Consider the following 23,171-nt stretch of genomic DNA (forward strand, 5'->3'; position numbering starts at 1 on the left):
AATGCTTTACTTTATAGTCACTTCTTGCGTTATAAATGAAGTGAACAGAAAATCACTGTTTAGCAGCCATCTATAGAGGAAGCCAGGGGCATGAGTCATCAGGCTTACCTCCATCACACAACAGTGTTCACAATAAGAGTCATCAGGATTACCTCCATCATACAGCAGTGTTCACAATAAGAGTCATCAGGCTTACCTCCATCACACAGCAATGTTCACAATAAGAACACATATTCAGTTACTTGGCTTACTTGTATTTTTTTTCAGGAACTTCAACATTTTATTTCTGCTTCCTTTAACTGTTCTTGTAGCTTTTCTCACACATATTATTAAATCTTCCTATTGATTGATATGAATAATTGACACTACGTAGACGCTTTAAACCACTGCTTTATCCCCTGAGGTGATTTGTGGTTACTGCCAGACTGATTTTGACTACACAAGTGCAATACACAGTACCTGGCGGTAACTCGTAAATTCTGCATGCTTGGCATCTGCATCCACTTTATACTGGCACATCGATTTTTCTGATTCGCCAACAGCACTCAAGACATAATCTTGATGACATTCAACTACACAGAAAACAATAAAAAAAAAACCTGACTATTTCGCACAATCCCAACATAGTACAATACGTGACTTGTAAAATAACAGTATTATTTCAGATTATAAAAGCAAACAGCTAACAGATCACAAAGTCTGGAAGAGCTAGCATAGTGGTAATAAAATACAGGAAAAAAAAAAGTGAAAAAAAATCTCAGTCTATTATTGAAATGATCAGCTATAGGTTATATACTTTAGATCGATTTGACATTGGTAACCATTGTTTTCATTGTAGTGGGATCGGATGATCACAGTGCACCACCGCACCGATAAAAACAAGCTTCATAGCTACCTGCGTTAATGAGCGTTAAGGTGGCCACTAACTGTCCATTTTCTAGTGAAAAATCGTTCGAGCGATCAGAAATTCTGATCGGATTGGTTGTAAATAAACTCCATTGATGGACACAATTGATTATGAACGAGTGAAAAAAATGTCGTCCGAATGAATTTTCGTCGAACCAAAATTTGGATTTTGTTGTTGGTTGTGATAGATAGGAAGCAAAGATTGATTCGTTGATGGTGTAGTGAATGATGTATTACAATATTTCACTTCCGATCAGAATTTCTGATCGCTCAAACGATTTTTCGCTAGAAACTGGATCATCATCGTGATCGCGAATTTGTGTGCGATATCGTTTTCTCACGATAATTTGTGATTGCAAGCAACAATTCGCAATTGCAAGAGCAAATTTGCGACCACGCGCAAACGCGAAAATGCCCGTGATATGACTTATCACATTTTAGTGAATCAAGCCCCATAAGTGAGGATCTGGCTCACTTCCTGTGGTGGAAGTAGGTATTGCAAGCAATTTTTAGTCACACAGCCAGATTTGCTGTCTGCGCATGCACATCGCAATGCTAATGCGAAAAAAGTTTAAAATCTCTGACTGGAAGGCTGGAAAGGGCTCACTCTTCTACCATTCTCTATTGTTTTCTGCTTAAATTAACATTATACTAGAAAGGCTTCCAGTATGGGAGAGGAGCCTGTGATATGGAAACCAGAAGCACCTGAGCACTGAGCTATATCTATGGTGGTGCTGCAGAGCTGAACCTTCCTTCAATGATGCAGCTTTTAGAGGAGTTTTACAAGGACATTCCTGTTTAGGTTACACTTCTACAGCTCTCCCCTGCTTCTTCTTTAAAGAGACTCCGTAACAAAAATTGCATCCTGTTTTTTATCATCCTACAAGTTCCAAAAGCTGTTCTAATGTGTTCTGGCTTACTGCAGCACTTTCTACTATAACAGTCTCTGTAATAAATCAATGTATCTTTCCCTTGTCAGACTTGTCAGCCTGTGTCTGGAAGGCTGCCAAGTTCTTCAGTGTTGTGGTTCTGCTATGAACTCCCCCTTTCAGGCCCCTCTCTGCACACTGCCTGTGTGATATTTTTAGATTAGGGTAGCTTCTCTCTGCTCTCTTATCTTTTACAAGCTGGATAAATCGTCCTCTGAGCTGGCTGGGCTTTCACATACTGAGGAATTACAGACAAGGGCAAAGCTGTTTGCAAGAAGAAAAGAACAGCCTGAAACTTCAGTGCATGAGAGATGCAGGGGGAAAGAAACACACAAATGATCTCTTGAGATTCAAAAGGAATGCTGTATACAGCCTGCTTGTGTATGGATGTATTTTCTATGTGTGGGCATACTGTACATCAACCTACTTCCTGTTTTGGTGGCCATTTTGTTTGTTTATAAACCAACTTTTTAAAACTGTTTTTAACCACTTTTAATGCGACGAGGAGCGGCGAAATTGTGACAGAGGGTAATAGGAGATGTCCCCTAACGCACTGGTATGTTTACTTTTGTGCGATTTTTAACAATACAGATTCTCTTTAAGTCCCAGTGCAGACACAGTTTTTCAATGTATTGAACAGAAGACAATTTTAAACTAGTTAGGTATAATAAAAAAAAAAAAAAAAACTTTTGTTAAAAAAATAATCCTGCTTCAGAAATTCATAGATTCTGATCCTAGGCTCAGCTCACATTGGCAGCTAAAACAGTCCGTTCAGCAGATCTTACTGGAACAGATCCTAATGGATGTGAACGGATCCAATGATAACCTATGATACCTCTACTGGGGGTGATGCAAATTTATCTAAAAAGTGCTGTATTTCTGGACAAAATTGCTGTACGTTATGTAAACAGCTGCTGTATGCAATTTGCTTTACTGAAACAATAACTTAAATTCCAATGGCATATTCACCTATCATAAAAAGTTATAGTTTACATTAAAAAAATTTCATCTGACATGTGGTATGATGAAAATAACGTGGAAAAGCAAGTGCAAACAATGTATGCTCTTCTGGGCAACATTTAAAAGAACGGCTTCAAAAACAAGCTCTATATTCTACAATGTGGTCCTACTTATAAGATAATGATGTGATACATTCATGGCTTGTGACAGTGCAGACATCTTATTTGTCTATACTGTATATACATAGCCGCAATGCAACGGGCATGGACAGAGAAGACTGAAAACTGTCTCTGTGTAGTCTCTGTGCAGTACAGTAATCTAATTCCGAGAGTAACTAGAGCCTGTAGTGGCTTTTGGGCCTGTGAAATCATGGTTCCCATCCATAAACTCATATCTTAAGCTATCCTAGCAGTTGTGCGATCACATTATGCTCTGTACAGGAGATTCAGCACTTCCTGTTCCTACACGCCCTGTTTTCGGTTCTTTTATATGCCGTTTAAATCACTAAAAGGTTTATATGGATTTGAAAGGCTGGAATTTTACTGAATATGCAGTACTTAAAAATACATATGGGATCTTGGGGTTGATTCACTAACGATAATGTGCTCAAGCAGTGAGAGTTAATAGAAGCGAGTGCACACTAGGGGCTTGATTCACCTAAACTGTCATAAGACAAATATCACACATTACCAAAGTTATCACACACTATCAAAGTGATCACACGCTATCAAAGTGATCACACGCTATCAAAGTTATCACAAAGTTATCACACACTATCAAAGTTATCACAAAGTTATCACACGCTATCAAAGTTATCACAAAGTTATCACACGCTATCAAAGTTATCACAAAGTTACCACACGCTATCAAAGTTATCACAAAGTTATCACACGCTATCAAAGTTATCACAAAGTTATCACACGCTATCAAAGTTATCACAAAGTTATCACACACTATCAAAGTTATCACAAAGTTATCACACGCTATCAAAGTTATCACAAAGTTATCACACACTATCAAAGTTATCACAAAGTTATCACACGCTATCAAAGTTATCACAAAGTTATCACACGCTATCAAAGTTATCACAAAGTTACCACACGCTATCAAAGTGATCACAAAGTTATCACACGCTATCAAAGTTATCACAAAGTTATCACACGCTATCAAAGTTATCACAAAGTTACCACACGCTATCAAAGTTATCACAAAGTTATCACACGCTATCAAAGTTATCACAAAGTTATCACACGCTATCAAAGTTATCACAAAGTTATCACACGCTATCAAAGTTATCACAAAGTTATCACACGCTATCAAAGTTATCACACGCTATCAAAGTTATCACAAAGTTATCACACGCTATCAAAGTTATCACAAAGTTATCACACGCTATCAAAGTTATCACAAAGTTATCACAAGCTATCAAAGTTAACACGCCCTGGGCTTGATTCACTAAACCGTGATAACTGATATCGGTCGCGCTAGCGTTTTGCACACGTTAAAACATGCGTAACGTTTTTCAGACGTGATTCACTAAACCGTGATAACTCATTTCGCCGCCGTTTTCTCATTTTCGCACAATGGCAAATTTTTGCGCAAAAACGTGAATTTTCGCACGCAATTCTTCGCAAAAACGCACATGAAAAAGGCCGTGATAGGAGTTATCAAAGTTTAGTGAATCAAGCCCTTGGTGTGCTAACGCGGATTTTTGAGTGTAAACGCAAATTTTTGCACAAAATTTGCGTTTGCACGTGAAAAACGTTATGCGCGTTTTAACACACGCAAAACGCTAGTGCACGGTTTAGTGAATCAAGCTCCTTATCAGAGTAGCATAGCGCGCTAAGAACTTATGCCTGCTAATTGGCAATGGCACTCGTCCAGCCCTGAGCCCCTGCGGCCGGGTTCGTAGCGCTCGCTATGCTACGCTGATAAGGCATGTTAACATTGATAGCTTGTGATAACTTTGATAGCGTGTGATATTTGTCTTATCACGGTTTATTGAATAAAGCCCTATGTGTGGTCCTGCCACTCTTATCTATCTAAAATCTTAATCCTTTGCAGTGCCACGCGACGTGATGGTACAGCGACCGTGATACTCCACTAGCACGTACGCTACTATATTAATGTAGTAGTGACCATGCTAGTGAAGTATCACGGCCGCGCTACCATCGCGTGACACTTCAAAGGATTGCACGTTAGGTAAGAGTGCACAATATGGTGATAGGACCGAGCATAGCTTGTGCTCGCTTGTATTAACTTGCTTTGCTTAAACACGTTATCGTTAGTGAATCAACCCCCTTTAAGAGATATTAAAGAGCAAAGATTTACCTTTCCAAGTTATACTCCTGAATGCTGTGTGTCCTTGCAGAAACTAATAAACTCGGATGGTATTGCAATGTAATGCATTATGAGTTCTATAACTACTATTACGTTATAAACCTAGCCCTTTTTGCTCCTCTCCTTAGTTTGTATCATGAAATAATTTTGATAGGACATTTGAGAGGGCATTTGGTAGGCTTCTCACACAATAGACAAACATGGGAGCTTGAAGCACGCTTGTGCACTTCTGAGCTGCCATAAGCAGTGCAGCACTACAAGGAGGAGACACACATTTTCACACGGAATCCTATTAATTTGGAATATATTCTGGCTGTTTCTTTGGATATCTTTTTCTGGTAACCTTTTAAGTGATTTTTATTATCTCAGTTCACAGGTTCAAGTACTTACAAAATAAACCTCGGTATAAATATAAAATGCAAATTGCTTCCCCTTGCTCACCTTTCATTAAATGATTAAACTGCTGGTCTAACTCTTCTTTGGCAAGGGCCTCCTCTTCCAATATGTCTGACATTGGCATGCTAGGACTGGCTGAGTCTTCATCACAGGGCTGTGAAACAACAAGATATTCTTTATAAGAAAAGGGCAAGATAAAATGACTAATCAGTATAACAAATTGTACGAGATGCAGGTGAAAAGGATTGTTATTTCATAAGATGCCAACATACAAATATGCCACAGGGGATATATTACCTTACAGCTAAGGGCATGTTCATGCTATGCAAGGTATGAACTAATAAGATTTTGCATGTGTTTTCCAACACTCTGCATGCGCAGTGAAGTTGCGTTATAACACACGCCTGCTGAGATACGGGAAGAACATATCCAGTCTTGCCATGAATGTTAACACATGACACCAACATTGCTACATAAATACTTACTGTCCATATAAAAGATGATCAGTTTGTGTTCGCAAACGTAAAAAGGCCCATCAAAAACACAAGACGGGAATACACTTGCAGGGAAGCCGTGAGGCGACGGCGAGGGATTCCGCATGCCAGCGATGGCCTTGGGGGAGTAATTCTAATTACTGGATGGAACTGACTCGTCCTCACCATTTCTAGCTATTTTTTTTTAAGAATGAGTCAGGCTCGTCCTTAATGTTAGAGAGGTTAATTAACTTGGTTCTCTGTATGAACAAGAGACTTAAGATGTGTGCACACCTGTGATGGATGTCGCCCGCTGGGGATCGGGACCCGGTAACTCAGGCATCATGGATGTGCCAGGCTTAATAGACGCAAAGTCAGCTGTAAAGCCAATGGTGCACTCTGTTGCTATGCGGGGAGGCGGAAGGACAACGGAGTGGCGCATGGTGGGCAGGCAGGGGAGTGGTATGCACAACAGGATTGGCCGCCGCTTAAGTGAGTTGATCCACAGGGCAGATCACTTGGAAGTTGGGGGCTACCACACACATGCCTGAATATCGGCTGAGGTAGTCATTTTTGGCCACCCCAGCCGAGTTTAGTCATGCGGATGTAACTGTAGAAGCTAGCACACAATGATGTGATATGTGATATGGTCTTATGCGTATTTCTCAAGATGGGATGTCACAGGTCACATGACCACACAGATAATACATAGGGAAATGTCATTGTGCACATTGCTAAAACACAGACTTTTCTTAATATAACGTAATTCATGCAGCAGTGAACTTGGGGTACATGGCATTCACTAACCAATGGTAAAACTGCCATGAACAATTTTACTGGTACTTTTGCCACTGACGTACCACACGTTGCACAATTAATGCAAGCACAGATTTCACTAGCAGCACAGCCATGTCCTAGGTAATGCGGGTAGTGCTAATCACGCTACATCAGCTGTGCATGTACCGGTAAAATTAAACCTGCCTTTAATTACGTCAGGCATGATGCCAATAGCATTCTAGTAGCTCCTTCATAACAGCAAGCTTCAGACAGGGTATGTGTGTATAAACTATGATGTGGGTCAAGGATGTGGGCAAAGCCGCTGGTTTTGGATGCACAGACACACCCAGGTCTTTAACTTGTAACAACATTTTGCATTGGTCTTTTTTAACTCATTTAAAGCTTTGAAACTAAATTTTGCTTCATATTTATCTAATGACTTTATTTCATGAAAAAATGTTAATAAAAAGAGCTCTCCAGAATTATAAAGGGCAAGAATTGACCATAATACTTTTGCTTAGCTAATCAAAATAGTGACTCCTAGCTTTATTCACAGTAGCTAGGGAGCAGTCTACTGTATATCTAAGCCTGTGGTTTGGCATTGTGCACTTCCAGCCAGATGTTTCCTTACAAAGCAATAAAACTGGCTCTCTTGTTTCATCTAAGCCAACAAGGTTATTCCATAGGTGAAACCTGTTTTGCAGTTTCCTGCAGCTGCTTGTCCATTTTTAACTATGGAGGAAGAGAAGGTGTGCACTTACCAACAATGATTGTATTACAAAAATCATCTCGGTGAGAAAGCTGTAGAACTGTTGCATTACCTAAGAGCAGACTGATAATGGATACTGCACTTTTCCCATCTGTACTCATCCGCTCTCTGATCTGCTCACTTCTGCCCCCACCTGCCTACAACTACTGAAACCTCTCCAGCATTTGGCTTGAAAGCCACTGTAACTTAAAATCAATGTAGTGCCAAAACGTAGGATGCCCACTATGATAGAACAAAGAAAGTGTTGGCACTCTCAAAATTAGCCATTCTCCTATGCTAACAATTTCTTGTAATATGTGCCATAATGAGGGACAGTAATTGTGCGTGTGTAGACAGCTTAACCTCTTAGCAGCCCCACCTGTGTTATCTTGTGTGAGATAACACAGGGTATCCACTACTGGCTGAACTCTTGTGCTGCCTGATGCAAAGTGTGCGCAGGAAGCCGTAATTACCTGTTCCAGACACTGGGTTTGATTCACAAAACGGTGCTAACTGTTAGCACGGATGTGCTAAACAGTTAGCACGCGAAGTGCCGCTCGCAGAAAGCCCCGCCCGATCACGTACAAAAGTCCGCGTTATTGCGCACAAAAATGTCCGCGAGCAGGAATTTGCGCGCTAACCATTTAGCACGCCCGTGCTAACATTTAGCACCGTTTTGTGAATCAAGCCCACTGAATCGGCTCTCCTCTTCCGCCATCCGTGGTGCTACAATCCCAATATCCTCTTGTGATCAAAACTCAGAGGATGGTGTCAGCATTACAGCGCTGCCCGGTGATGGAAGAGTGGTGAAGGAAAAGGAGAAGTGTCAACAGGTAACTACAACAGCTCCCTGATGCTCTCTGCATAGTCTGCCAGGTTTGGGAAGGCACACTTCCCCAGCATTAGAAAAGAAAAAAAACTTTTTGCGCGCAAAACTATGCGTGCACTGCACAGAGCGCAGGGCGCTCCGCGTGAAGTGCCCATTAAAGCCTATGGGACTTAGCGCGCATAAGACTTTGCAAAGTTAGCGTGCGATCTGATTGAGAAATTCAGTGCTAACCTACTTAGCACCCTGGTTAGCACGTCTAAAGACTTTAGACATGCTAAGTAGGTTAGCACCGCTTTGTGAATCAAGCCCAAAGTGTTAATGGCCTGACAAGCTTCTGTCTACTTTTTTTGCAATCTGTAACAATAACGAGTTGCTGAAAAGTGGACAGAAGTGAGCTAGTGTACTCGGGCCCAAAGTCAGGACTGGTGTCAGCACATTAATATGAAAGTCCACAGTTTCCTCATGCAAGAGAAAAATATATATGGAAATGTCAGGGCAGTATTGGGAGAACCCACTAGAAAGACAGAGAATAGTTATCATGGGGGGAGAGGATGGGGTCCACTGGATGGCCAGGGAATACTATTGGGGGATGGAGGCTCACTAGACAGCCAAGGAATACGATTGGGAGGATGGTCCCAGTCCTCACTACCCTGTTCAACCTCTCCTATCCACAGGCACCTTCCCCTCAGACTTCAAGCAGGCCACTGTACTACCCCTGCTCAAGAAACCCTCCCACAACCCCTCGCTACCCTCCAACTACTGCCCTATCTCCCTCCTCCCCTTTGCCTCAAAACTCCTTGAGCGTCTGGTTCACAAACGCCTGACCCAGTACCTCAATGCCAACTCACTGCTAGACCCACTGCAATCTGGATTTCGGCCTGCCCACTCAACCGAAACTGCTCTCACCAAAGTGGTCAATGACTTTGCCTTATCTAAAGCTGAAGGTAAATACTCCATTCTCCTCCTCCTTGACCTTTCAGCAGCTTTTGACACAGTAGATCATCCCCTACTCCTCCAGTCCATGGGCATTCACGATCTCGCCCTGACCTGGCTTTCTTCCTACCTCTCCAAACGCTCCTTCACGACCGCCTTCAATGAGTCCTCGGCCACCCCCAACCACCTCTCGGTGGGAGTCCCCCAAGGCTCGATCCTTGGCCCCCTACTGTTCATTCTATACACATCCTCTATTGGCAAGGTTATCTCCTCCATGAGTTTTAACTATCATCTGTATGCAGCTGCCACCCAGATCTACCTCCACACCCCTGACATATCCACCACTACCATGGACAAGGTCTCCTCCTGTCTATCAGCCATCTCCTCCTGGATGTCCGCTAGGTTCCTGAAACTAAATCTAGACAAAACTGAATTTATGATCTTCCCACCCTGGCTATCCATGAACTTCCCAGATGTGCATGTCACGGTTAACCACGCTACCATTCGGCCTACCTCTCAAGCCCGCTGTCTGGGTGTCACCCTGGACTCCGCACTCTCCTTCACTCCCCACATCCAAAACCTCACAAAGTCCTGCAACTTCCACCTTCATAACATCGGTAAGATTCGCCCTTTCCTGACCTCTGCCACCACCAAACTCCTCATCCATGCCCTCATAATTTCCCACTACTGCAATGCTCTTCTGTCTGGTCTCCCTATGACCTGAACAGCCCCACTGCAGTCCATCATGAATGTGGCAGCCAGAATTATCCACTGCTCCCATTGCTCCACCACGGCGGATTCCCTCCTTGAATCCCTCCACTGGCTTCCTATCCAGTCCAGAATCAGATTCAAGATACTGTGTCTGACCTACAAATCTGTCCACAAAACCTGTCCAACCTACATTTCCGATCTTACTCAGAGGTACACACCTAGCCGCTCACTCCGCTCTTCCAATGAACTTTGCTTAACCGCCCCCCCCCCCCCCCCTGCATCACCCAGTCCCATGCACGCCTCCAGGACTTCTCAAGAGCTGCTCCAACACTATGGAACTCCCTACCTCCACCTATTAGGGCAGCCCCCTCCTTCAACATCTTCAAGAAAAACTAACCTTTCCACTATGGCCTACTACCCCTCACAAGTGCTCTGAACCCACAGCTGAACTCTGGTCCCCTACCTTTCGTGTCCTTACCTCTCCCTCTAGATTGTAAGCCTTTTGTGTCCTACCTGATCATGCACCTCCATTACTGTGAACCCATGCTATGCATCTGAGTGAACTTAACTTGCCTAATCTCCATGCTCCCCTCCAGTGACTGACTAAGCATTACCTGGTACTCATACTGCGCTGTGTGATCTGGTCTTTCTTTCTGTCATTTTGCTGTATGTCACCCCTTAATATTGGCTGTAACCTAAACTAATGTCCAGCGCTGCGTAATATGTTGGCACTTTATAAATACAATAAATGAATAAATTGAGACCAGCCAGCACAACATAGAAGCCAGGTGGCTCTGCCCAGTTATGTTTAAGGGACACTGCCTACCTATGGCATCTGCTGCATATTTATGTATTTTTTTGTGGGTCCTATTTTTTGTATCAGTGGAGCGGGGTCTTCAGCCAACATTTTGCTGAGCAGGCCTACTTTCACCACTGCCAGATTCATGTAACTTTGGCTCTACCCATGGCCACATTAATATTCTGTTGTGTGGCAACACCCATTTTTCAGGCCCGCATGCTGCGCGCACCGTGCCCAGAATATTTTTGGATCCTACCAATGCACCATCTTCCATACTGATTTAGTAAATCATATCATTAGTATCTTACTTCCTACTTTCTGCAAAGAAGTGAGACATTGGCCTCAATTCACTAAGATCATGCTGGAGATAATAAGGCAAGAGAAAACTTACCTCCACACGCGAGAGAGTTATCTTACCTCTCCTGTAGTTAATTTACCTCCTCTGTAGTTAATTTACCTCCTCTGTAGTTAATTTACCTCCTCTGTAGTTAATTTCACACGCAGTTAATTAACAGCCTGTCTTTAACTCTGAAGTTATTTTAAGGATTGGAGAGTTAATTTAAAGCGGTTTAACACCCAGCATTACAACTTTGCTTTAAAAGATTGCTTACAGCTTACAAACTATTATGCCAGATTTATTTTTAAGCAGAAATTCACTGAATGGGTTAAACATGACATTTTAGTGTTGGATTTAACTAGGAATCCGAATCCGTTCTTATCTTTAGTTACAAATGTATCTTTATTTGGAATACAAATAGACCTTTGAAAAGCCTGCCGGGGAAGCCCTCTTTGTTCTCTCAGAGCAGTGTTTGTTTGTTACATTGTAGATAGATACATTTGTAACTAAACAAGCAAGCACGGAGGAGGATTTCTAGCTAAATGCAGCACTAAAATGTCATGTTTAATCCATTCAGTGAATTTCTGCTGAAAAAAAAATCTGGCATAATAGTTTATAAGCTGTAAGCAATCTTTTAAAGCAAAGTTGAAATGCTGGGTGTTAGACCACTTTAAAGACAGAAGAGTTAACTTTAGGCTTGCCTGAGGTAAAATGTTTCCTGAATACTACGGCCTCAATTCACTAAGCTTATCTCCTGTCTTTAATAACTCTTCTAGAGTTGTTACCATGGTGATAAGGCATGTAGTATTCAGGAAACATTTTACCTCAGGCAAGCCTAAAGTTAACTCTTCTGTCTTTAAATTAACTCTCCAATCCTTAAAATAACTCCAGAGTTAAAGACAGGCTGTTAATTAACTGCGTGTGAAAATAACTACAGAGGAGGTAAATTAACTACAGAGGAGGTAAATTAACTACAGGAGAGGTAACTTAAGGAATGAAGAGGTAAGATAACTCTCTCACTGTGTAGTGGTAAGTTTTCTCTTGCCTTATTATCTCCAGCATGATCTTAGTGAATTGAGGCCTACGTGTACTTCTAATACCATTTACAACAGAAAGCCAGCACAACCAGTACAGCAATTAGAAAACATAGATGATAGGTTACCTCCAATGCTGACAAGCGCTTCTCACCGCTGTCACTGCCGACACCAGAGTCTGAATCTTTTTTTATCGGGAAGATGTCTTCAATGCTAGATGTGAATTGCAAGAAAACATTGGTTTACTAGCAGAATGCCTGTAGGTGAACTGTTCTTTCACACATTTCCCCACCCCATCCGGGAATATTAATACGTATATATACATACACACACATATATATTTAGTGTGAGTGCTCGCTGGTGTGTTTAAAAATGTAACTGATGCCACATTGGCCAACAAGTCCTCTTTCCTTTAACATTCCACATACCTATTCCCCATTGAACTGCCATTATCTATCACATCCTTCATAAGTGATTGCAGCAGCTGGCATTAGCGCTGTTCCATACAGGCCACTCCATCTATTTAGTAGATGACAGTGGGCATCTCCATTGAAATGAATGGGAAGGCTTTGAGCTTTCTCCTCAACAGTACCACCTAGTGGCAGGAAAAAGTAGAGGCACAGCAGGTACACAGAGCAGTAGTGACTGATCGTAATTCCAAACCACAACTCTTTTTTTGTAAAAAAAATCAAAATCAAAACACTAGGATTTATTATAAAATGAACTGCAAGTGTGTGCAAGTTTCTACAATTAGGCAACCACTGTGTCACAAACTATTAAGCAATCTCCACTGTGAATTGCCATCGATGTAATAACAGCCAATTTGTAATAAATGCTGGCCAGCTTCCCGAGTCATTTATGTTCTCCGGTGTGTGCAAGTGTCCTCTAACCTCAGAGGATATGCAGTAAGCATACCAGGTCCATTGTGTACTATCTAATTAGTAAGATGCTGCCATCAGAAAATATCACTGAGCTGGTGGTGCTGTTAAGTTTTGGCTAAAAATGATTTAGAGTTACTGGCCTAGACTGCAGCTGGTTAGGTTAACCTGTTAATTAGGCTAACGAGCAAAGTAAATCACACTCACTAAATATCGTGTTACAAATACGCTGTGCTACAAACACTACAGATACTGTTTACTGAAAATGTAAGGACACATTACTGTGAGTTTTGACATATATCATTAAATCAATGGATCTATTTATTTGGCTTATGAATTCTGCAATTCCTCTTCAGTATGTGATGAGAGAAGTAACAGGCATGGAAGAACATTCCTTAGCAACACAGTTATATCATGGTTACATGGCACATGGTTAATGTAAGTGTAAGCACACTGAATCAGGCTGCCTCGCACCCCTACACCCATACATGCCGCCTTACCTCTCCTCCACATGATGCTGCAGAATGGGCCTTTCAATAGAATGAAGATAAAAATCACCCGTCTTTTCCATCTGACAAGCTTGCATACTTAGATACTTGAATATATGTATTTTTCCTTTAATACACACCTAAAATGATAAACGCCATATTTTAGAACAATGGTCTTATACAACCAGAATGATGGCAAGCCTTGACAATTATCATCCTTACATTTCAACAGAAAGCCAGCTTCCCGCTGCCAGACAGGACCGCCCACTAGCTCCTCATTGCACATTTGCAAATCTATATTTTTTTTTTAATTGCTAGAAACATATGGCTGGATAGTGTACACAGTGGCTGGATAGTGTACTGGTTAAGAGCTCCGCCTTTAAAATGGGAGACCAGGGTTAAAATCCTGGCTAGGGTCTGTACCTATTAAGTAAGGAGTTTGAGGCAAGACTCCCTAACACTGCAGGGTGGCCTCTTGAGCGCGTCCCAGTGGCTGCAGCTCTTGAGCGCTTTTGAGTCCGACAGGAGAAAAGCGCTATACAAATGTTCAGATTATTATTATTTATTATTATTATTATATGCATCCATTTTCCACAAGTCTTGTAATTTAAGGTTATTAAAAAGTATATTTCTATTTCAAATTTGTAGTCCGCTATGAATTTCCAAAACTCACTGAAGATGAATCTGCACTGGACTTTGTGGGGTATGGACTGCCCAGAAACTTCCCATCATGCTACATTAGTTATGTGTAGCTGCATTTTTCATCCAGGTATTATATCTTCCCGATATTTTCAATAGGCGCCTATGCCCGACAGTTCCAGTTCGTGGGGAGTTTTTTTTTTAAGGTTAGGCAAGGGAGGGGGGGGGGGGGGGGTCTTAAGTTTAGGCATAAGGAGGAGGGGGATTTAGGGTTAGGCATATGCATGCGGGAGGTAGGCAAGGTTAGGCATTGGTAGAAGGAGGGCTCAATGTGAGAATAGTGTTAGATTTAGTTGTAGTAAAATATTGGTATTAATTACCGATATTTTACTATCATAACTGCCAGTTTAACAAATGTAGAATATCAGTAAATTTACCCTTATTCTACAAGGCAAAACTGGGTGTTCTAATTCCCTGACCCCTCTTTTTCTTGCATGTAAAAGGACTGCCTGTTTCTGAGTAATAGCGGAGTTTCACTTTAGTGGAATGCTTTCCCAGACAAGATTATTTTTACAGGTCCCATGGAATGTGAGCGGCTGGACACAGCCAAAATTTTCAATTGTCATTCAGGGCCTTATTACATTGAGTAAAGTTATTTACAAGTGTATAAATAAGTAAGTACATTTTGGAATAAATGTATAATTGGAAATTTTGAAAGTACATTTCTTCTCTCAAATTTCCACCCTGATGCTCCATTCACTCACTGATAATGCAAAGTAATATGCCCCATTTATTACAAAAACTGTATTTGCCTTGATTATAATACTCTACAGGGCAGTCACAGGACTTCTGCCCTTCCTCCTTTTCAAATGAAAATATATTGTTTACTGGGAAAGAAGGAGTGCTTAACTTCTTCCCGACCGAGTCCCACCGACGGGCGTGGCGGCAGCCCCAGGACCAGCTAACGCCGATTGGCGTAAAGTCCTGGGGAAGCAGCTTGCAGATCGCGCGCACGCATCTCCTGCCTGGTGGGCGGAGCAGAGCTCCGCCTTCAGTCTCCGAGCGGTGATCGCCACTTGGAAGACTGTTACACGGCGAAACCACCGTGTATTTATATGTACAACGATGCGAACAGCAGCAGCGCTGTACTGGGGACAGCCGTGTGACACAGCTGTCCCCCTGGGGCACATGAGAGCGATTGGCTCTCATAGGCAGAAGCCTATGACAGCCGATCGCCATTATTGGCTGACTGGGGGGTGGGAGGGATCAAAAGAAAGAAAAATAAATATTTATTTAAAAAAAAAATAAACAAAGGGGGGGGGGGGGGGCGATCAGACCCCACCAACAGAGAGCTCTGTTGTGGGGGGAAAAGGGGGGGGGTCACTTGTGTACTGTGTTGTGCGGCCCTGCAGCTTGGCCTTAAAGCTGCAGTGGCCCTTTTAACAATAAAAGGCCTGGGTCTTTAGGGGGGTTAAGCACTGCAGTCCTCTAGACTAGGAACTGCAGTGAAAATACCATAATGATTAAAATTGCTTTTGGTTTAAAATATGAATTTATAGATTATTTAGTCAGTGCTTGCCCATTGTAAAATCTTTCCTGAAACCGGATTTACATTCTGAAATGTATCACTGGTAGTAAAATCTTTAGTTCTGCCAGATCTATGGAATGTTCGTTACTGAGAGCTCTATTCACAGAGATATTGCTTGCTAGGCAGTTGGAAGAAGGCATTGTTACCCACGTGTATCAAAAACAGGCGCCTGGAAAAAAAGGGCGTGGGATATAGCCGAAATTATAAGTTGTAATGTAAAACCATATTTTTCATTTAACCACTTAACGACCAGCCGCGGCTGGTCTTTTCTGTATTCCTGTCAGTTCATGGCGGGGGCTCCGTGAACAGCCTGCGAGCCTCTGATCGTGTCTCGCAGGCGAAGTGTAAACACGCGGGGAAGAAATCCCCGGTGTTTACGTCGCACGGCGCTGCTATTGCCTCTGATTGGCCGGGGATCTCCGGCATCTAATAGGCTGAAGCCCATCAGAGGCGGTACAGGACGGATCGCCGTCCTGTGCCGCCCACAGAGAGAAGGAGAGGGAGGGAAGGAGAAGGAGAGGGAGGGAAGGAAGGAGAGGGAGGGGGGAACAGCGCTGCGGAGGGTGGCTTTGAGGAGCCGCCCCCCCCCCCCGCTAGGCACACGTGAGTGGCGGCGATCAGACCCCCCCAGCAGGACATCCGCCTAGTGGGGAAAAAAGGGGGGAGGGGGGCAAGTCTGATCGCCCTGCCTGAAACCAGATCTGTGCTGGGGGCTGAAGAGCCCACGCAGCACAGATCTTACATTATTCAGCCAGTCCTTAAGTGGTTAATAGCTTGTAAATGAAAATTTAGTGCTAAATAGGTTGAATAAACGGAAATTAAATGGCAAAATACCGTCTATAATAACAAATGAATTCTGAAACGAAACATCAAATAGCGTCTATAAGAAAAAATGATATTTACACTTGTGTTGGCCACTTAACGACCAGCCAACGCCTAACGGCGGAGGCTGGTCGCCCCTGGGTTTCCATGGAAATGGCCGCTTGTTCGAGCTGCCGTTTGTCAGTTCACGGCGGGGGGCTCCGTAAACAGCCTGCGAGCCTCAAATCACGGCTCGCAGGCTAAATGTAAACACCCGGGGACGTAATCCCCGGTGTTTACATGTTACGGCACTGCTGTCACAGCAGCGCTGTAAAGGAGATCGGCGATCCCCGGTCTCTGATTGGCCGGGGATCGCCGCCATCTGATAGGCTGAAGCCTATCTGAGGCGGTACAGGATGGATTGCTGTCCTGTACCGCCTATATGGAGAAGGGGAGGGAGGGAAGGAGAGGGAGGGGGAATAGCGCTGCGGAGGGGGGCTTTGAGGCGCCCACCCCCGCTAGTCACAACAAGCCAGCGGCTATCAGACCCCCCCAACAGGACATCCCCCTAGTGGGGGAAAAAAGGGGGGGGGGGGGGGAAGTCTGATCGCCCTGCCTGCCACCTGATCTGTGCTGGGGGCTGACAAGCCCACGCAGCACAGATCATTGAAAAATCTGCCGGTCCTTAAGTGGTTAAGCATAGTAATAGAATGGTAGATTTTACAAGTATTTTACTGCAATTATACCTAACTGTAGGCTCACACAGATCTATCCCTAACCCCTAGACCCCCCCCCACCCCCTTTGTGTAAATATACATAATTTAATACATTGTATATATTACATATATTGTACTGTAACTATACCTAACCCTACTCTCACACAGAACCAGCCCTGTACCTATCCCTAACCCCTAGATCACCCTAGTGGTGCCTAACCCTAACCACCAACCCGCCCGGTGGTGCCTAACCCTAACCACCCCCCTGGTGGTGTATATTGTACTGTAACTATACCTAACCCTACTCTCACACAGAACCCTCCCTGTACCTATCCCTAACCCTAAGACCCCCTGGTGGTGCCTAACCTTAAGACCTCCCTGGTAGTGCCTAACCCTAACCACCTTGGTAGTGCCTAACCCCAACCACCCCCCTAGGGGTGCCTAACCCCAAATCTCCCCTGGTGGTGCCTAACCATAACCATATACCCAATATATATATATATATATATATATATATATATATATATATATATATATATATAGATAGATAGATAGATAGATAGATAGATAGATAGATATATGTATAGATATATAGATAGATAGATATAGATAGAGATAGATAGAATACATAGCCTTACAGTGACGAACGCATTAAAAATCTTAAAATAATGGTAAGTTGTAATAGAATAAGGTTGAAACCGATATTTAAGCATAGTACGTATGAAAAACGAATTTTAAATGATAAAATAAGTGTAAACGATAACTTAATTGTTACAGCCCTGAAAGCGAAATTTAAAAACGTAAAAATAAGTAAAAGCTATAAGAAGCGAAATTTAAAAATGAAAACATAAGTAAACCACAAAGTTAAAACGAACTTGTAAACGATATTTGTAATAAACCTTACTCTGTAAACGAAAACTTTTGTTAACACTATCCCTGCAACCGCTATTTCTCGGGCGCCCAATAGCCGATATTTTGCATTGCAGTCTATGGCGGCGCCCTTTTTGTCAACTAGCCATATGCACCCTTTTTTACTGCTTCCATCATTACCCACAATGCAATGAGGTTTAAAGACAGAAAACTGTCAGGACCATGGTCATATCACCACAGTGTGGGTGAGGTTTCACCACAATATCAGCCATACAGACCACCCTGATGATTCGGGAAAAGGTAAAAAGATTTATTGTGGAAAAGGGGGTATCAGCTACTGATTGGAATAAAGTTCAATCCTTGGTTAAAGTTCCTCTTTAATACATTCATCACTCCTTACAATCAGGACTTTGGAGGGCATGTGGCCAAGCTTCCATTAGAAATTACACTGAAACTGGTTATGCTTACAGTATAATTTGTTACACTGAAAAGCAAAAGAACCTACAGTAGCAGTATTTGTTTGCATTTAGTGTACTTCAGAATTACTTTTTATAGTAACAGAGGTAAAGAGGACCACTAGAGCCCAATAACAAGCCAATGAAAGGACAATTCACAAAGGTCTCCTTGTAAATTAAGTGTTACATAAACTTGAGCTTCAAAGAGAAACTGGCCGGACAGCTGTTCAGTGTCACAACTAAAGCTCTCATTGAATGTTGGAGGTTGTCATTGCCAAATTGAAGCAGCAGTGTTAGATCTGGAACAAAGAACACCTATATAGCATCCCACACAATGACGTTTCTGCCTTATAACTGTCTACTGCTGCTTCTAAGCACTGGGGATGACGGTTTCCAGCACTAAATGGGAGCCTTGGCTATGCCACCATATTTCTTAACAGGTTCCCTATAAAATAAATATTAAAAATGAATCACACACTTAAAGTGATCTTGGTGACTATGTGAAATGTAAACTTCCGAGCCTGTGAATAGTAAAGATATTGCCACAGGACACCACCTGTGTAAGATCCAATAGAAAGAGCCGACACTGACCTGTGCAAGAGGGGACTGCAGTGGATTATTCTCCAATACTAAAACTTGTAACTGCACCATTTTTCTAAAACAAAGTGGTAGGATCAGCACCTTATTACAGGATATGTCTAATTTTACCAAGGGAAGATCTACAATTTCTGTAAATAAAAACAAGGGTTTGGTTAGTGCACAAGTAATGCAGGCAACAATACAGAGCAATGCTGGTCACACACTTAGATTTTAATGTCACCTCCTTAAAGGATACCTGAGGTGACATGTGACATAAGATAGGATAGACATGTGTATGTACAGTACTAAACATACAAATTATGCTGTGTTCCTTTTTTTCATTTTCTGTCTTGAAGTGTAAACATTTATGTATGCAAGTGTCAGTTTCTCTCAAGTCAAGACTTAGACTATAGCGTAACAATCACTGATACAGAATTACAACCATAAAGCTTTCCTTTATGAGAACAGCTTACGAGAGCAGAGGATACATTAAAAAGGTCAATAGTTCTGCTAGGACACTGAAATACAGCATTAAACATTTTCTTAGCTGATACACAGAACTTAAAACTACCAGACTCTAAAAAGTCACGATTGGCTCCTGGTCATGTGATCACTACAATCGCCAGCGGATAGTAGTGATCGCTATTAGACCAGCAGTGGTGGGAGGGGAAGAAGAGGATCCACTCACCTTCCCAACGTTCCCCCAGGGATCGTCGCTCCCCTCTGCTCTGGCCAGCATTTCTGCTCGCTCTGACGTAAGTGTCGGGTCCCGGCTTGATGACGTCATCAAGCCGCGACCCTGGAACTTAACTGCAGTGCGAGCAAGGATGCAGACCAGAGTGGAGGAAGTTAGAGCTGCTCATCGCTTGAGCCTGGAAGGTGAGTAAAGGCTGCTGGCAATATGGGGGACACATGGCCACACTGGGGACACTAATGCCTACCTAACAATACTGGGGATTCCTGACCCCCCCCAAACGCTCCCCCCATTTGCACAGGTACTTTCCTGCAGTTTCTCCATTGTGTTGGAGGTCTTGTGGGCATGCCGGATCCCTATATCACATTTGCTGGTCTTGCGCTCACATTGAGACCTACTGGAGTGACATCCTCCATCTTATTTTGCAACATACTGGGATCTCAGTAGCTAAAGATCCTTGGATATGTGTATTAGCTAAACCACTACCCAAAACTAAAGCCCCTACACAACAATTATTGAATCATTATTTAACGGCAGCTAGATGCTTGATAGCTAAACATTGGAGAGATTATAATGTTCCTAATATTCTGAATTCTTGGCTAAATTGTCTCACATTTATAAAGTGGAGTTGCTCACAGCTAAGCTATCGAATAAGCGCTATTTGTTTGATAAGGTTTGGGAAGCCTCTACCTTTTATTCCTCCAAGTAACAAATGTGTTGAATAGCCCAGCAACCACTTCTGATATACTCCGATAGGCTTGATTAGTCTCCGACTCTGCTCTTGCAGTAGTCTTCTTTTCCTTTCTTTTTTCTTTTTCTATCTTTCCTGTAGTCTATTGCTCAGGTGGTCTCTTACTCCTTGTATCACTCACTTATTACCGCAGAAATTACTATGCTGTGCAGTTTGTGTGGGTCTTGCTCACACCCGGTGTGGTCTGAAGTAAGTACTTGTTGAATATCAAGGTATTCCTTTCTCTTTTAGCTTCAGATTGTATTGCTATACTTGTACTATTGGATTTTATGCTCTCAACCCTCGTGGTTTTTAAATGTCCACCAATTTATTCTGTACTGTTCTACTTTTTAATAGAATTTAAATACAAAAAAAAAAAAATTCTGCCTTTCTAACTAACGGCCGCGCAAAGCTACTTCGCGCACAGCCCTCCGCAGTGCGCGCGCAGCGCGGTGCGACTATAACGTTGAACCCGGTGCGCCGAAAACGGTGCATCGGGTGCCCCCTGAAGCAGCACATTGGTGTGCAGTTTCGGGGGCACCCGATGCGCCATTTTCGGTGCGATATTTACAGGGCAGCGGGTGCGACGTTATAGTTGCACTGTGCACCATTACCGGCGCACCGCGCTGCGCGTGCACTGAGCAGGGCTGTGCGCACTGTGTGGGCGCAAACCACCTATCTCTGTGGTTTGCGCCTACTACCTCTTAAAGCTCACTAACTGGCTTAGGGCCGGTTAGTGAATCAAGCTATATGGGTATCATTCAATATTTTTTTAGGGGTACTTTAATTATAGAAGTCCCTGGCAATACTGTTAGTTTGGTGTCATAAGAGGGTAACTTGAAATCTCAGTTAACCCTACAATATAAATTCACTTTGCATAGTGTTAGAAAGTCTGAGGGATCCAGTATGTGAAAGGTTTGGCACTGTGGCTAAAGCGACCTTCCTTATATCAGTAATTCACTGATTTACAGAGCCCAGGCAACAGATTCATGTGGAAAAGAGGAATTCTCATATTCTGTTCTTTATTCCAAGAATAATATAACAATGAAAATATAAAGAATATCAACCATAGCGTGCAATTCTACCAACAAAAACACAGAGCGAGTATTAAATTATAACCACAATTCCCTCTTCTCTTCATCATTCTAAACCATTATGACTGCAAACAATTTTAAAAGATCAATGCAGAAATCAGTTATGATGTGATAAACCGTTTCATTTTAGGAGTTTTTAGGTTTTGCACGCAGTTTGCATTCTAATTTACATCACAAAATCTCACTATCAAAAGAAAAAAAAATAATGCTGCAAAAAAGGAGTAAATTGCACAGAGCAACATTTATATGAACAGCATCCAGACGTAGATGTCCATGCTTAACCTTACTCCAAGCATCTGCTAATTAGTACAGGGGTGGGTACACATGATCTACTTACCTGGGGCTTCCTCCAGCCCCTGGCAGCCCATCTGTCCCTCGTCGCATGGCCCGGGGTCCCCTCTGTTGGAGATGCTGACCTCGTCAGGTCGGCATATTCTGAGTCTGCGGGAGCACGCAGCCGCTCGCACTCTCGTTGTCTAGAGCGTTCTGTGCATTTGCAGCACTTGTGTTCCAAGCTGCGTCAGCGAAGTTGCGAGCAACACGGCCACGCACTCGAGCAGGCGCAGAAGATACCGGTGTGCATCTGCAACGGAGGGGACCCTGGGCCACCGGCTGGAAGTGGAGCTGCAGCGAGGGACACATCGGCTGCCAGGGGCTGGAGGAAGCCCCAGGTAAGTACATCTTGTTTTTTTCTTTTCAGCTCAGATCTTTCCTTTAAGGGAGACGTGGATTCTGGCCATGTATGTGTGATATGCTGGATAGTTGCATCTCTCTTGCAGGTGCAATTTTAATTCTTTTTACTGAATAAAAAGTTGAATGCACTATAGAGCGCTCTATTTCCACAATCTTTTCTACTTACCAATAGCTATATGACACTGCAAGTTACTGGGTGATGGTTTCTGTACTGTCTTACAACCTGGTTTCATTTATAAAATGTAATATTGTAATGTTCACTTATAAAATCTAATAAGTCGAACACATTTTTAAGCATAACAGAAATATACACAATACTTCTAATTCTGATCCTTGATCATTTACCTTGAGGTAGAATCTTCAAATAATTTCTCCTTACATTAAGTTCCCGCAAAGACTTGAGAAGGCTTATTTGCTGGGGCAAACTTGTAATTTCATTGCAGCTGATGTCCTACCAAGAAAACAACGCCCAGTATTAGTACAGGATATCTCTTATCCCCTTCACATATTTACCCCCTGCATTCCACACAACTGTGCAAGTTTATTGACCCTTCGACTTCCGCGGAAGTCTTAAGTAGTTTCATAAAATCTGCCTCCATGTGCTGCGGATGTCTAAAGAAGTGTTTCCGCAAATCTCTATTAGACTGCCACAAATGTCTTTAGGAGTTTCAGAATTTCTGCTTCCATATGTCATGGATATCTAGAAGTATATCTTCCAGAGTAGTTTTGAGGAAGATAAGCTTTTAGACATCTGTGAAGAAAGGAGAACGATTG

The 23,171-nt window shown here is 42.6% G+C and overlaps 1 protein-coding gene across 3 annotated transcripts in view; it reads right to left on the bottom strand.

Moving 5' to 3' along the window:
- LRCH1 (leucine rich repeats and calponin homology domain containing 1) overlaps positions 1 to 23,171 on the bottom strand; it is a 317,881-nt gene that overhangs the window by 100,011 nt on the left and 194,699 nt on the right. For all 3 annotated transcript variants that reach the window (XM_068267743.1, XM_068267741.1, XM_068267742.1), the window contains 6 exons: positions 22,743 to 22,848; positions 19,199 to 19,335; positions 13,551 to 13,678; positions 12,301 to 12,385; positions 5,577 to 5,685; positions 460 to 572 (listed from right to left, as the gene is read on the bottom strand). In XM_068267743.1, the coding sequence (XP_068123844.1) occupies positions 460 to 572; positions 5,577 to 5,685; positions 12,301 to 12,385; positions 13,551 to 13,678; positions 19,199 to 19,335; positions 22,743 to 22,848 (678 nt within the window). The remainder of the gene's footprint in view (positions 1 to 459; positions 573 to 5,576; positions 5,686 to 12,300; positions 12,386 to 13,550; positions 13,679 to 19,198; positions 19,336 to 22,742; positions 22,849 to 23,171) is intronic.

The sequence above is a fragment of the Hyperolius riggenbachi genome, chromosome 2, assembly GCF_040937935.1.
Source record: "Hyperolius riggenbachi isolate aHypRig1 chromosome 2, aHypRig1.pri, whole genome shotgun sequence".
NCBI lineage: Eukaryota > Metazoa > Chordata > Amphibia > Anura > Hyperoliidae > Hyperolius > Hyperolius riggenbachi.